The sequence below is a fragment of the Miniopterus schreibersii genome (assembly GCF_964146895.1).
Source record: "Miniopterus schreibersii genome assembly, chromosome: 11".
NCBI classification, from domain to species: Eukaryota; Metazoa; Chordata; class Mammalia; order Chiroptera; family Miniopteridae; genus Miniopterus; species Miniopterus schreibersii.
In genome coordinates, this window is record NC_138111.1 from 45,052,336 (window position 1) to 45,065,995 (window position 13,660).

General features: G+C 38.8%; 1 protein-coding gene across 3 annotated transcripts in view; it reads left to right on the forward strand.

Annotated features, from left to right (window-relative positions):
• Nucleotides 1-4,988: 4,988 nt before the first annotated feature.
• The window catches only part of RIC1 (RIC1 homolog, RAB6A GEF complex partner 1), an 81,910-nt gene continuing 73,238 nt past the window's right edge, over nucleotides 4,989-13,660 (forward strand). For 2 of the 3 annotated variants that reach the window (XM_081151963.1, XM_081151965.1), the window contains exon 1: nucleotides 4,989-5,356. In XM_081151963.1, the coding sequence (XP_081008089.1) occupies nucleotides 5,213-5,356 (144 nt within the window). In that variant the 5' untranslated portion in view covers nucleotides 4,989-5,212. The remainder of the gene's footprint in view (nucleotides 5,357-13,660) is intronic. The other variant, XM_081151964.1, reaches the window with a different exon arrangement.

Consider the following 13,660-nt stretch of genomic DNA (forward strand, 5'->3'; position numbering starts at 1 on the left):
CTAGTTTGTCTTCATGCTCCAGCCCAGGGAGTCTCATTTGCATCCATTAAGGCTTATTAATAATAAGCCATCCTGCCTTTATGGTTAATTAAATATTTTGAGTAATATTTAACACTGTTTACTGTGAGGAGGGTTGTGGACAAGGTAGACTGGTTAGTCATATATGACCAGAGTTACTGAGAGGTTGTTTTTAATTTAAAGGTTTACACTTTCTATTATTCAAAATTTCAACCATAAAGAAAAGGAGCATGAATAACACAATAAATTCCCGAGTACCCATCATTTAGCTTCAAAAATTATATATATTTCCACCTTCTCCACTCACCTACAGATTATTTTGAAGTAAAACACAGACATCACATCATTTAAGCTGAGATATTCATTACCAATCTTCAGAAGGGGATAAATGATAATTAAGAACATAGCATAGGCCCTGGCCAGTTTGGCTCAGTGGTTAGAGCATCAGCCCGTGGACTGAAGGGTCCCAGGCTCAATTCCATGCAAGGGCACGTACCTCAGTTGCAGGTTTGATCCCAGGCCCTGGTCAGGGCATGTGTGGGAGGCAACCAGTCAAAGTGTCTCTCTCATGGGGATGTTTCTCTCTCTCTCTCCCTTCCACTCTCTCTGAAAAGCAATGGAAAAAATATTCTCAGGTGAAGATTTAAAAAAAAAAGAAACCCAGCATAGTCCTGGTCAGTTTGGCTCAGTGGTTATAGCATTGGCCTGAGGACAGAAGGGTCTCGGGTTTAATTTCTGGTCAAGGGCATGTACCTTGGTTGCAGGTTTGATCCCCCAGCCCTGACCCGACCTGTGCAGGAGGCAACCAGTCAGTGTGTCTCTCTCATAGTGATGTTTCTCTCTCTCCCTCCCTTCCACTTGCTCTAAAAATCAATGGAAAAAACATCCTTGGGTGATAAAAGAAAAAAATCCAGAATAGTCACATCACATATGAACTGTTTCTGTTTAAATAAATTGATTATATATATATGAATAGGGACATTTTCAGTGGTCACTTAACATATATGGTAATGTGGTAGCCCCCCCCCCACATACACAGAGTCTAATCCAGAAGCAAATACATCAGTTGCACATAATGAAAGTATAATGAGGTTGAATATTAAAAGCATATTAAAGAGTCATAAACTAAAGCAGTATCATCTTCAGTGAATATTATCATTGGCTCTTACGGAGGCCACCAAATATTGGGAGCGGTGTGCTTGGAACCAAATTCTGGTCCCAGTTCTGTGCCATCATCAGAAGTCTGTGAATGTGTCAAGTGCACAGGGTGTACTTTTAGTCTTGTGACTCAGGGTACCTATCCTCTTCATCTTCCCCTCGATAGTTTTGGGACTGTGCCTGAAACTCCCAAATTACTACATCATTCCCTTTGATTTGTCAGCACTGCAGGCCCCACTAAGAGCAAGACAAGTGGGACATTTTCAATCATATGCAACTTAACTGTTTTACATAACTTTTTTTCTTCATTGAAAAAGTAATAAATTCTTTAAGGTAATTTGGAAAATATACAAAAGCCCCAAAAAGAATATAAAAAAGCACCTATAATCAGTGGTAAGCACCAATATTATAGTGCATTTTCTTCCTTTTCTTTCTAAGCACTTTTTTTTTCCGTGAACACAGAATATTTTACGTACTGTTTTAAATCTGCTTTCATTACTTCATAGTATATAGTGAAATACTTCTATATGATTAAATATTCTTTCCCAACATAATTTTTTATTCTTACAAAATATTCCATTGTAAGGAAGGACTATAATTAATGTCTTCTGGGGGGCATTTATTCAGAATTTTTTTTTATATTTTAGTTATAATTCCAATTTGGTCCTGGAAGAGTGTGTGTAGCTTCCACTCAGTCCGCTGCCATCTTTAATCTCCTTTTGGGGGACATTTAAATTATTTCCTTTTAGCTACCCCTTCGTGGAGTGCATGTTAAAGCTAAAGCTCTGTACGTATCAGTGTTTATTTCCTTAGAAAATAATCACAGGAAAAAATAGTTGGGGCCAAGGGTATGCATATTTTTAAGCTCTCTCTCTTTTTCATTTTATTTTATTTTTATGTTTTTATTGATTTCAAAGAGAGGAAGAGAGAGAGAAACATCAATAATGACAGTCATTGATTGGCTGCCTCCTGCACACACCCCCACTGGGAACCGCTGAGCCACTCGGGCTGGGCTCTCTTTTTTTAATGTAATGACAACTATGCTTCAGATATTGTACCACATTATATCCTCACTAAGAGTTTGTAAATGTACCTCTGTTTTTGTGTACCATTACCAACATTATTTCTTGTAATAATAATAATTTAAAAAAGCCTGTGAGTTTGATAGATGAAAACATGCACCTATTAACTTTCTTTTATCAGCTTAGTCTTAGTTCAGAATAGAGTTCAGTAAGTTTGACTAGAGAGTGGTAGTGATGGAGTAGGGGAAGGAGGGGAAGCAAGATCCAGGGCATGGGAATTGCTAATCGATTTTATAAAATAAAGTTGAAATATGATACTTGAAAGTTGGAAAATCCAGTCCATGAGGTTTCTATTACAGTGGGGGAACTCTTAAGCAAGGGGTCAGATATTTCATCCCCCCACCCCTGCAGGGAGAAAGGTCCAGAGGATCTTTCCCTCTCCCTCTCCCTGAAGGAAGCAACTACTACAATTCAGTTCAGTCCAGTCTAAAAATCACTGGGTCTGTAGAAGGAACACAAGTTCTTTTCAAACCCTGTGACTTTAGGCTTTTCCACCACTCTGGCCCTGGTGATGTTATTCTCACTTTAAGAAAGTGAGAATAGCCCTGGCTAGATAGCTCTCAGTTGGTTAGGGCATTGTCCAGATACACCAGGGTTCTGGGTTTGACCCCAAGTCAGGGCACATACAAGAATCAACTAATGAATGCATAAGTGAAACAACAAGTTCATGTTTCTCTCTCTCTCTCTCTGTAAAAATTAATAAGTAAATTTTTAAAAAAGAAAGTGAGAATAAACCACACCAATCTTGAAGATTTACTGTGGAACTAAATCAAGTCATACATTTGAAAATATTTTGTAAACCTTAACTGTTACAAAGGAGTGTGGCAGGGGAATTACAGTCTAAAGTCAGCAAAGCAAGTAAAGTTAAAATTGAGTGCAACAAGTTACTCACGAGTTCCTTAAACTACACCAGTGCAGAAAGATGCTCACCTTAGGAGTCTGAGAACAAAGAGCCTCTGACCAAGAGCTGAGACAAATACACTCTCAGTAAAATTGCCAGTGGAATTGCTGCAGTGTAACTTATTTTCATTTCCCCTCTCTTTCTGCCAAGTGCATAAATGAATCTGAGTAAGTTAGAAGAAAGTATGATGCAGCTGTTATTCTTCTATAAATTTATATTGGCAAGTCAAGAAACCTCTCTGGGGCTCTTTGTCTAATGGTGTAGTTCAGCTGGATCAGGATTTCATCCAATAGTTCATTTGACAAATATTTTCATTGTTTATTATTTTTACTATGCTCCAGGCTGCTGTGCTGGAGTGGGGAGGTGCGGGGAGGAGGAGAACACCAGGAAGGAGACAAGAGTCTGACCACAAGAGGCTGGCAGTGGTGAGGCAGTTTCAACTTTGATTTGAGGAATCTGGTTCTTTGATCAATTTCTGGGGAATGCAGTGAATGTTTAGAAAAATTATGGAAAGGTACATATTGTTATGAATACCAGCTACAATGCTACATCTGATATGGATTAAGTTACTTATTTTTGTTGTTTATGTTGCTACTTTTTAACGTGAGTTAACTTCTTGTTTTTAACATGGGCTAACTCAAGCAATTTTAATTGAAAAGTAATATAAACATGGAAAACTTCAAACTGTACAAAAAAGGTAAACAATGAGAAGCAAGTCTTTTATTCTAAACTCCCCCCCTCCCACTCCACACTCTATCTCTACTCATGCTGTCCACCTAGTCACAGGTAATCACTGGTCAACACTTTAAAAGAAACAGTTGTTAAGGTGATCCCTGTGGTCCAAAAGTTAAACACTGAACTACAGAATGTCTCAAGACGTTCCAGCTCTAAAATAAAGTCCAAGTCTTTTCCCATACATACCCTACGGAGGGTGCAAAAGAGAAGGCCAGCCTCACCTTGTCTAACATAACTGGTAAAAGGACCGATGACTGCAAATAAATTAAAAAATATAGGGCGTCCCCCCCAAATGTATACACACACTTTGAATAATTATAAAGGCAGTGTTTATTAAAGTACATTTCATTTTCAAAATTGAGCTATCAGCTGTTACAGCGTGTATACATTTTGGGGGCACCCTGTATATGCTAGATTTAGTACTGAAGGACAGAGGACAGGACTCAGGCACTTTCCTTATTGAATAAAGGCTCCCTCTAGGACGTAAGCTCCATGAGGGCAGGAATTTCACTACCAGCTTTCACGGCAGACCTCAGCACACATTAAGACATCACTGGGCCTAGGACCCAACAGCCCAGGACTAAGGTCGCGCCCAGGAGCCCGGGGTGGAAACTGTAGCAGGGAGGGTCACGTGACAGCCCCCTCCCCCAATCTCCCCTCCTCCCCGGCCAGCCGCTGTCTCTAGAGGCCTCACCAATCCAGAAGGGAAGTCAAATTCGGCTAGGCCAGGGGAGGGGCGTGTACCGCAGCAACGCCCCGCTGGGCTCCACCTCCTTGCCTTGGAGTCTCGGGCGCTGGTCCACCCCTCTCGGCCCGACCATTCGCTCCAGTTTGCCAGCGGGAGGTGCAGAGGGGCGAGGAGCAAAGCCCCTTGCGTGATGACGCTGCGCAGAGGGCGCACGTGAAGATTAGGGCGGAGCTTCGGAGTACCGAGCTAAGGGGAGGGAGGAGTCTCCAATGCGCACGCGCGCGCGGCAGCCTTCCCACGCGGCGCAGTGTGGTGACGCCCGTGCGGCCCGAGGACGGGGCGGGGCCGGGGCGGGCCTCTGCGCTCCTCCCGCCCCCTCCTCGTCCTGACTCTCCCCCCCTCCCCCACACTGGGCCCCGTCAGCTCGGAGGTGCCTTCGTAGCTTAGCATCGCGTTGGCCCGGCCCGGCCCGGCCCGGCCAGCGGGCAGATGTCCCGAGCTGCCGCTGCCGCAGCCGCCGACTCTGCCGGTGGCGGTGTGGGAGGAGGGCGTCCGGCCCCGGGCCGCTGAGTGTGTCGGACGGGGCCGGGGGCCGCCGGGCGCGGCGGCGTCGGCGGCTCCGCGCGGACCATGTATTTCCTGAGCGGCTGGCCCAAGAGGCTGCTTTGCCCTCTGGGGAGCCCGGCCGAGGCGCCTCTCCACGTTCAGTCGGACCCGCAGAGGACTTTCTTCGCTGTGCTGGCCGCGGCCCGCCTCAGCATCTGGTACAGCCGAGTAAGTAGAGCCGCCCGCTGCCTCTCGCCGCTCCCTCCCCAGCGTCCCGGTACCTCCCTGCCCTCAACTTCCACCCAGAGTCCCGGACTCCTGCCCCTTCGCGCAGACCCACTCGTCTTGTCCGTCCACCTCCTCGGACCCCGGGTCCGGGCACGTCCTCCGTCTGGGGCTCCGGGGTTGATGCAGTCGCTGCTGCTGCCGAAAATCCCGGTGCCTCCCCGGGCTGGACGGACCGCCGTGCGCCGGGCAGACCCCGCGCGCTCCCTCGGCTGAGCCCAGACTTGCCCTCCTCTCCCTTCCCCCATTCCCCGAGGAACAGATTTGTTTAAACTTTCCACAATTAGAAATCTGGCCGCCGTCGTGTTCCCAGCCCTCTCGTTTTAAAGGCCGTTGATTTGGAGTTAGGGAAAGCCTGTTGGGCTTCTTATCCTGTGCCAGACTTTACAGGCCTCTCTGATAACTTCTTTCTAGCAGCTACTGCTCAGCCAGAGTTCGTTCTTTTTCCCTAAAGGTCTGGTTATGCAACTTCTCCCCTCACCCCGGCTTCTCCCCACTTTCAAGCTAGTTCTTTTCTTTGCTGTTCCTGGACACTTCAGTAGAGAATGCAGGGGTGGGGGAGAGTTAGTAGGGGCAGAAGCAGAACTCAAATCTGTCGGTGCTACACCCGTGTACTAACACCTGGCAATAATAAGGTTTGGGTAGAGCATTAAACTGAGTTCTGTTCTTGCTTTGTGTGAATCTTGTTTGTTTGTTTGTTTTCTTTCTTGTATCTAATTACTAAGTAGATAAGAGAAAAAGCTTTAAAAAATAGTGGATGGGATACACTCTATATTTTTTGCGAACTGTCTATAAAAGCTACAGAATAGGGTATAAAAGTGTTCTTGTCTATTTTTTTTCAAATAAGGCAGTCCTAATCGATGTCCGAGTGAAGTTTTTCTCTTTTCAGAGGTAGCTTGACCATGTGGGAATAGGTTGTGACGTTGGCTTTATTAGATCTATGTGAAATACTGGCTTTAGTTAAATTAGTTGAACTCCTCAGCTCTCTGTTTAACCATTTGAATGCCGACAAGGCCTTTGGCTATCCTTACATGCAACCCTGGTAAAAGCAATGATGAGATTTAGTCATTTCTGGTACCATATCTCCTTTGTATGACTATCATACTTAGACTGTAAATCAGACTTTTACTATTAAGTTTTGACGATTTAACTTTTAAATATACATTAAAACACAATAGGCTGTTATAAAGCTGGCAATGTGACTTCTGTCTGGTGTTTGATTGCATTTTTGAATATATATCTTGCATATCATTTGGTTCTTAAGTGAGAAACTAATTCCTTTACATTGTGTACGCTAATTGATACTTTTTTATGTTTGTGTGTGTGTAACTATTATATTACAGCACCTGCAGAAAAAAATAATTATAACTTGAATTTTAAATTGTCTTCTGAGTTAAGTAGGTAATTTCAGTCTAATGTAACACATTGTAAAGACTAAAATTTAGCTTTCCTTATCTCCAAAAAGGCAGACTTAACTTGTTTTTAGGCAGAACTTAACTTAATATGACGGACGAATAGACCAGAAGCCTGTAGGTTACTTTAATCCTTTGTAAAAGAAACAAAAATATGCCTCAATGTTGTGAATATTGAGACTATCTGGTTTTTGGTTTTTAGTCGTTTGTTTTTTGTTTTTTTCAGTTACCATGCATATACTCTGTAAATCTAAGGCAGTCCTGGAATTTAAAACTACTCATACTCCTTTCATTCAAACTCCTACCCTACACGGATAGCTACTTTCTACAGAAGGCTTGGGGCCACTACCATTAAGGTCCAGAGTACAAAAAGTTCGGTTGTAGAGAAGCTATGGGTTCAGAAGTATGAGTAAAATGAAATGCAAGACTATCTTAGGGGAGGCCGCAAAGTACTATAGGTTTATGAGTGGTTAATCTTGATCTTTGGAGTAAGCTTTGCCACTTTAAAAATGAAGTATTGGACCAGATGATTTCAAGGTCTTTGATTATATAACTGGGCGAATGGCGGACAACAGTAACTGGGTGAATAGGGAACAGGTGCCAGATTCCAGCTTCTAGTCTCCTCTTCCTGGGATGTGCTTTTTTACACTAAATCTGAAAGTTTTTATTTTGATTTTTTAAATTTCTAAACTTACTGAAACTATGGAAGTTAAAATAAAGTTAAATTAACAAACTTCTTTTAAACATGAAAACACCTCTAGCTAAGTTGAGGGGCTATCAGTTATTCCCACATAATTTAGTGTGAATTGGTGTTTGCATGAGAACATGAAAGTTTTGATTTTGGAGAGGTTGTATATGCAAGTAATTTTATAAAATAAATTTTGAAGCTCTAAAGGGTTTTACGGAGTAGTTGAGATCTTAAAAGCGACTTGAGGGCTTTTAGAGACAGGGAGAGACATCAAGGAGATGAGAGGATATAACACAATTTGCTCACTTCAAATTTTGGATCTCAGTAAGTTAAACTCACTTAGGAGGGATGTATTTTTTTTTTTTTTTAAAGAAACCTAGCCTTGTGGAGGGAATGTGCATTTATTAGTCTAACCTGGTTTTTTTAATGCCCCAAAGAACTGAACTATGGAAACATTAAAGTGAAATCTCTAAGAATAACTTCTGTACATTTCATGGGTCTTCTAGTGAACTTTTACATATTCCTATAGCTACTATTATATAGCCTAAGTACCTAATAGAAACCCAGTGCTATAGAGTCATATCTCTTCAAAATTCTTTCCAGACTCCAAATTTGAGAAATGTAGTGTAATACTATTTAGATGTGTTTATGAACAAAAGAGTTTCTGTGGATACTTTGTTATTTCATTTTTAGTGTGAGGGTGTAACTTGTTTTCAGTGTAACTTTATGTAAATTTGGTTTCTCTACTTTGTGATTCTACTTAGGAGTTCTAAAAACTACTCAAGAGTTTACAACAGAGATCATTTAGATATTTTTGAACCCAAAAAAGGGTGCTCAAAAAAGATTTGATATGTGTATGTTAAATTGGGGTGGCAGAGGTACGACTAGTTTATTCATGGGACAGTTGATGATGTATTTCTGCAAAGGGTATTGTAAAAGAACTAGTTTCAGCTTTGAGGATGAGTTTTTTAAACACATTATGATTTATGATTCACATGGGTGTTCTGTGAAATAAATTTTGTTTTACACTGTACCAGAGAGACTAGAATTATTCCTATGATATACTATTTAACTGTTAATGTGGAAGTCTACATATGTGAATGTGAATCACAAAATGATACCTTAGAATGCTGTAATTCTAAATTAGGCTTATCTCAATTTTATGGTCATTATTTCAAATATATAAATTAGCCTCAGCAGGATTTTTGAACACTTCCTGTGAAAGAAAGCATAGATGGGCCATATGTAAAGGGGATAAAGGGATATGCTCTATGTAGTAAAACATTTTCTCCAAAGACATTAGTGTGTTAATACGATAAATGAAAATTTTGTGAGTTATCACTGTAAAGGTTGCTAATAAAAATAGCTTATGAAATAAATTATGTGTCTTTGAATAGAATCTTGTTCTTGTTGGTGTATGCTAATAATAGAAAACAGTGAGATAGGTGTTCAAAGAAGCGAGTTGTTGGATCAGGTATCTAGTTAACTGTGTGAACTCAGGAAGGACATTTAATTTGTACCTACCTTTTCCCAACTCTCCCATTTCTCACCCTTTCAAATCTATTCTTTTACTCACTGCCTTTAGAAAGCCTTCCTTATAAACCACTGCTTGGAAGTCTGTTAGGGTTCAGCTTCGGTTAAAGAATGAAGTTCAAACTCCTTAGTTTGATATCAGAGACACTCCCCTCTTGGAGTGCTCTCTTGCCCCATCTCTGCCTATCAGAATATTATTCATCCTTAGCTTCTGTTGAAATTCTGCTTTCTATATGAGTCATTCTTTATTTACCATAACCAGAAGTATACTTTTTTTTTTTAATGAACTCTGTTTGTATTGTAAGTTTTCCGTTCGTTTTATTTCTCAACTATATTGTAACTGTTTGGAGGGCAGAAATGATCTTATTTTGTATTATTTATAATGCCTTGCACAAAACATGCTTAATAAGTATTTTTTAAATAAATAAATGAATTCATGATATCTGTCCTAATGTGTACACAGAATTTTTTTAAGGTTTAATAATTGGAAGATTTTAAGTGTTGACATGTAATTTTAAAAATATGGTATGGCAAATTACAGTTTACATTTAGAAAAACTTCTTTAAAGAGGGTTATATAAATACAAGTGAATTAAATAGCATTTTTTATATATAGTCCAAATTATGTTAGAAAAGTAGTTCTTGTTATTCACAATAGCCAAGATATGAAAACAACCTAAGTATCTGTCAATGGATGAATGGGTAAAGATGTATATGCATATACAGTGGAATATTATTTAGCTATGAGAAAGAAGGACATATTGCCATTTGCAACAACATGGATGGACCTTGAGGGCATTATGCTAAGTGAAGTAAGTCAGACAAAGACAAATATTGTATGATATCACTTATATGTGGAATCTAAAAAAGCCAAAATCATTGAAACAGAGGCTAGAATGGTGGTTACCAGGGGCTGGGTGGGCTGGGGAAAGTGGGATGTTGATCAAAGAGTACAAACTTCCAGCTGTAAAATGAGTAAGTTGTGGGGATCTAATGTACAGCGTTGTGATTATAATTAATAATGCTGTATTATATACTTGAAAGTTGTTAAGGGCGTAGATCTTAAATGTTCTCACCACAAAAAAGAAATGGTAATTATGTGACTTGATTCAGGTGTTAGCTCACAGTATGGTGGTGATCATTTTATAAGATACAAGTGTATCACACCAACATGTATGTTTTAAACTTAACAGTGTTCTATGTCAATGATATCAGTAGAGCTGGAAATAAAAGTGGTACCTGATAAAGGGACCTACTTTAATTTTATTAGATAATCTGTAGTTTATGAAAACTTAAATTATTGTGCAGTATTATAATCAGTGGGAACTGTTGGCTCCCAGTATGTGTTTTTATAAACATAACCTATGGAAAAAGAAAGACACACAAAAAAGAAGCAGTATAAACAAATAAAGGTATTTCACTCATCTTTAGTTGCTTGTGAATCATGATCCACATTATAGGTTAAACATTCATTCTGAGCTTACTGTGCGGTTTGTGCTTCACATAATGGGAAGCAAATTTTCGTGATTTTTGCCCTGTTCTCATAGAACCTATCCAGTCTAACTCATAAACTTGAGATTACCTTTCAAAATACAGTAATTTATATCTTTACTATGAAATGGAAAGCTAGCACCACTTGTATAAATAGAGGGTTACTGTATGAGGGAAATACAATAAAAACAATGTTATGGAAATCCCTTCCTGTTAAGGGCTCTTGCCCTGTTCTTAAAAAGGGCAGTTAGCAGATATACATGAGAGCGGTTTAAAAGTAAATTAGCACCTCATACATATTTCTTCCTTATCTAAACCAAAAGGGTTAAAAAAGAACTGAAAAAATTATTTTCTTACTATATGTTTAAATATTTAATACAATGTTTTTATGCAGTTTATAAAATTAGGAAAAATAAATTTTCAATTTAAAAATATTTTTAAATATTCTAGAATTCAGACTTGCTACAAAGTGAGACAGTTACTTAATTTTTTTTTTATTGACCAGCAAGCATCAGTTGGTTGGAGTCAAGGTATCTTATTTTGCTTTTAAGTTCATTATAATAATTGCTTTCCTTTGGGTTGCCATTACAAACCTATTTGTCGTCTCAAGTGATTTGCCTTATTTCGATCATAAATTATACATAAATTTACATATGAAATTTTTTTGATATTGCGGTTTTACAGTAGAATTTGCTGTGATTTAATTTTCTAACAGCTTTATTGAGGTTTATAAATATGTAAGTGCACCAGTGTGTGGCTCAGTGGTTGAGCATCAACCTATGTTCCAGGAGATCGCATTTCGATTCTTGGTTGGGGTATATGCCTGGGTTGCGGGCTTGATCCCCAGTAGACGTGCAGGAGGCAGCCGATCAATGACTCTCTCATCATTGATGTTTCTATTTCTCTCCCCCTCCCTTTCTCTGAAATTAGTAAAGACATATAAAAAATAAGTGCACAGTAATTTTTAGTAAACTTACAGAGTTGTGCAGCCATCTTCACAGTCTAGTTTTAGAACATTATTAATAACCCAAAAAGTATTATCCCCATTTGCATTCAACCTCTGCTTCCACTCCAACCCCCAGAAAACCATTGATTGGCCTGCTTTATGTCCCTTTGGGTTTGACTTTTCTGGAAATTTCATATAAATGTAATCATACAATATGTGGTCTTTTATGTCTGGCTTTTATTTAGCATAATGTTTTTGTGGAACTTTTTATTGCTGAGTATTCCATTGTATTAGTATACCACAGTTTTTAAATCCATGCAGCAGTTGATGGGTATTTGGGTTGTGTCTAACTTGGGGCCACTGTGAATAATGCTGCTATATAAACATTTGTTGACATGTCTTTGTGTGGATATATATTACCATTTCTTCTGAGGAGATATCTAGGAATGGAACTGCTAGGTCATATGGCAAATTTATGTTTAGCTTTTTAGGAAACTGCCAAACTGTTCCAAAGTAGCTGTAGTATTTTACATCTCCACCAGCAATGTATGAAGTTTTGTTTCTCTGCATCCTTTTATTGTAGACATTTGAGTGAGCTTGTTGAGGTATCTCATTGTGACTTTAATGATTAATAATGTGTTTATTAGCCATTTGAATACCTTATTTGGTGAAATGTCTATGCAAATTGGCTTTCCTCCCCCCCTTTTATTTTTTTAATTATTTAGAAAAGCAAGCAAGAATTTATTGGCTGCAGCAAAAATATACTTAGGACAGTGAAACAAGGAAGGACACAGAGAAGGCAACAGGAGAGCTTAGGCTGGGCTGCTTTGGCTCACTGGGAAGTAAGAGAAAAGAGGGCCTTGGAGACAGGTTCAGGGGGTTAGCCTGGGATGAGCTGCCGCTGCCCATTGCTCCCCTGGTTGCAAGTCTCATGGGGTCCCTTAGAGATTAGGGGATAGTGCCTGTGGGGGAAGGAGAGGTTCCAAGGGAATGGTGTGCTCCCTGGAGGAAGAGTGCTCCCCTCCTTTTAAATTGGAGTGTTTATCTTACTGGGTTTTAAGAGTTCTTTATATACTCCGGATACAAGTTCTTTATCAGATTGATATTATTTGCATATATTTTCTCACAGTCTGTGATTTGTCTTTTGTTTCTTCATAGTGTCTTTTGGAGAGCAAAAGTTTAATTTTGATGAAGTTTATCTTTTTTTCTTTTATGAATCATGCTTTTTGTATCTTATCTAAGAAACTTTTGGCCAATCCAAGGTCACAAGTGTTATCTATGCTTTCTTTTATAAGTTTTATAGTTTAAGTTCTTATACATAGGTTTTTCATGCCTTTTGAGTTGATTTTATATATGGTATGAGGCAAAGATCTAACTTTAGTTGTTTTTTTGAATACAGATTCAGTTGTTTTAGCACCATTTTTTGGAAAGACTCTTCACTATTGAGTTGCATTGGCACTTTTCTCAAAACCCAATTGATAAATATAATGGTTTATTTCTGTTTTTTTTCTGTTCAGTTCTCTTAATCAGTATATGTCATCATGCATGCATCACACTGTAGCTTTCTAGCAAGTTTAGAAATTGAGTGGTGAAAGTCCTATTTTGTTTTTGTTTTAAAAATTATTTTGCTTATTCTAGACTATTGCATTTCCATATAGATTTTAGGATCATCATGTCAATTTCTATCCCCAAAACCCTTGCTGGGACATTCAGGGGACTGCACTAAATTTGTAGATCAATACAGAGAGTTGCAATTTTAGGATAGAATCTTCCAGTCAATGAACACTCAGTGTCTCTCTATTTGGGTTGTAAAAAATTTCTCTTAGCAGTATTTTGTAGTTTCCAGCATATAGGTCTTTCCCTTTTGTTAAATTTATTCATAAATGTTTTATTTATCTTTTATGATGCTGTTTGAATGTAATTTGTTAACTTCATTTTCATATTGTTATTGGCATATAGTATAGATATAAAACTGATTTTTGTGTATTGCTCTCCTGCAACATTGCCAAAACTTGTTTGTTCTAGTAGTTTTTTTGTAGTTAGAACTAATAAACAAATTTAGCAATATTAAAAGACACAAAATTAACACACCAAATAAGTTGCATTTCTATACAGTAACAATAAACATCCAGAAATGAAATTAAGATGACAGTTCCATTTATAATAGCATCAAAAAGA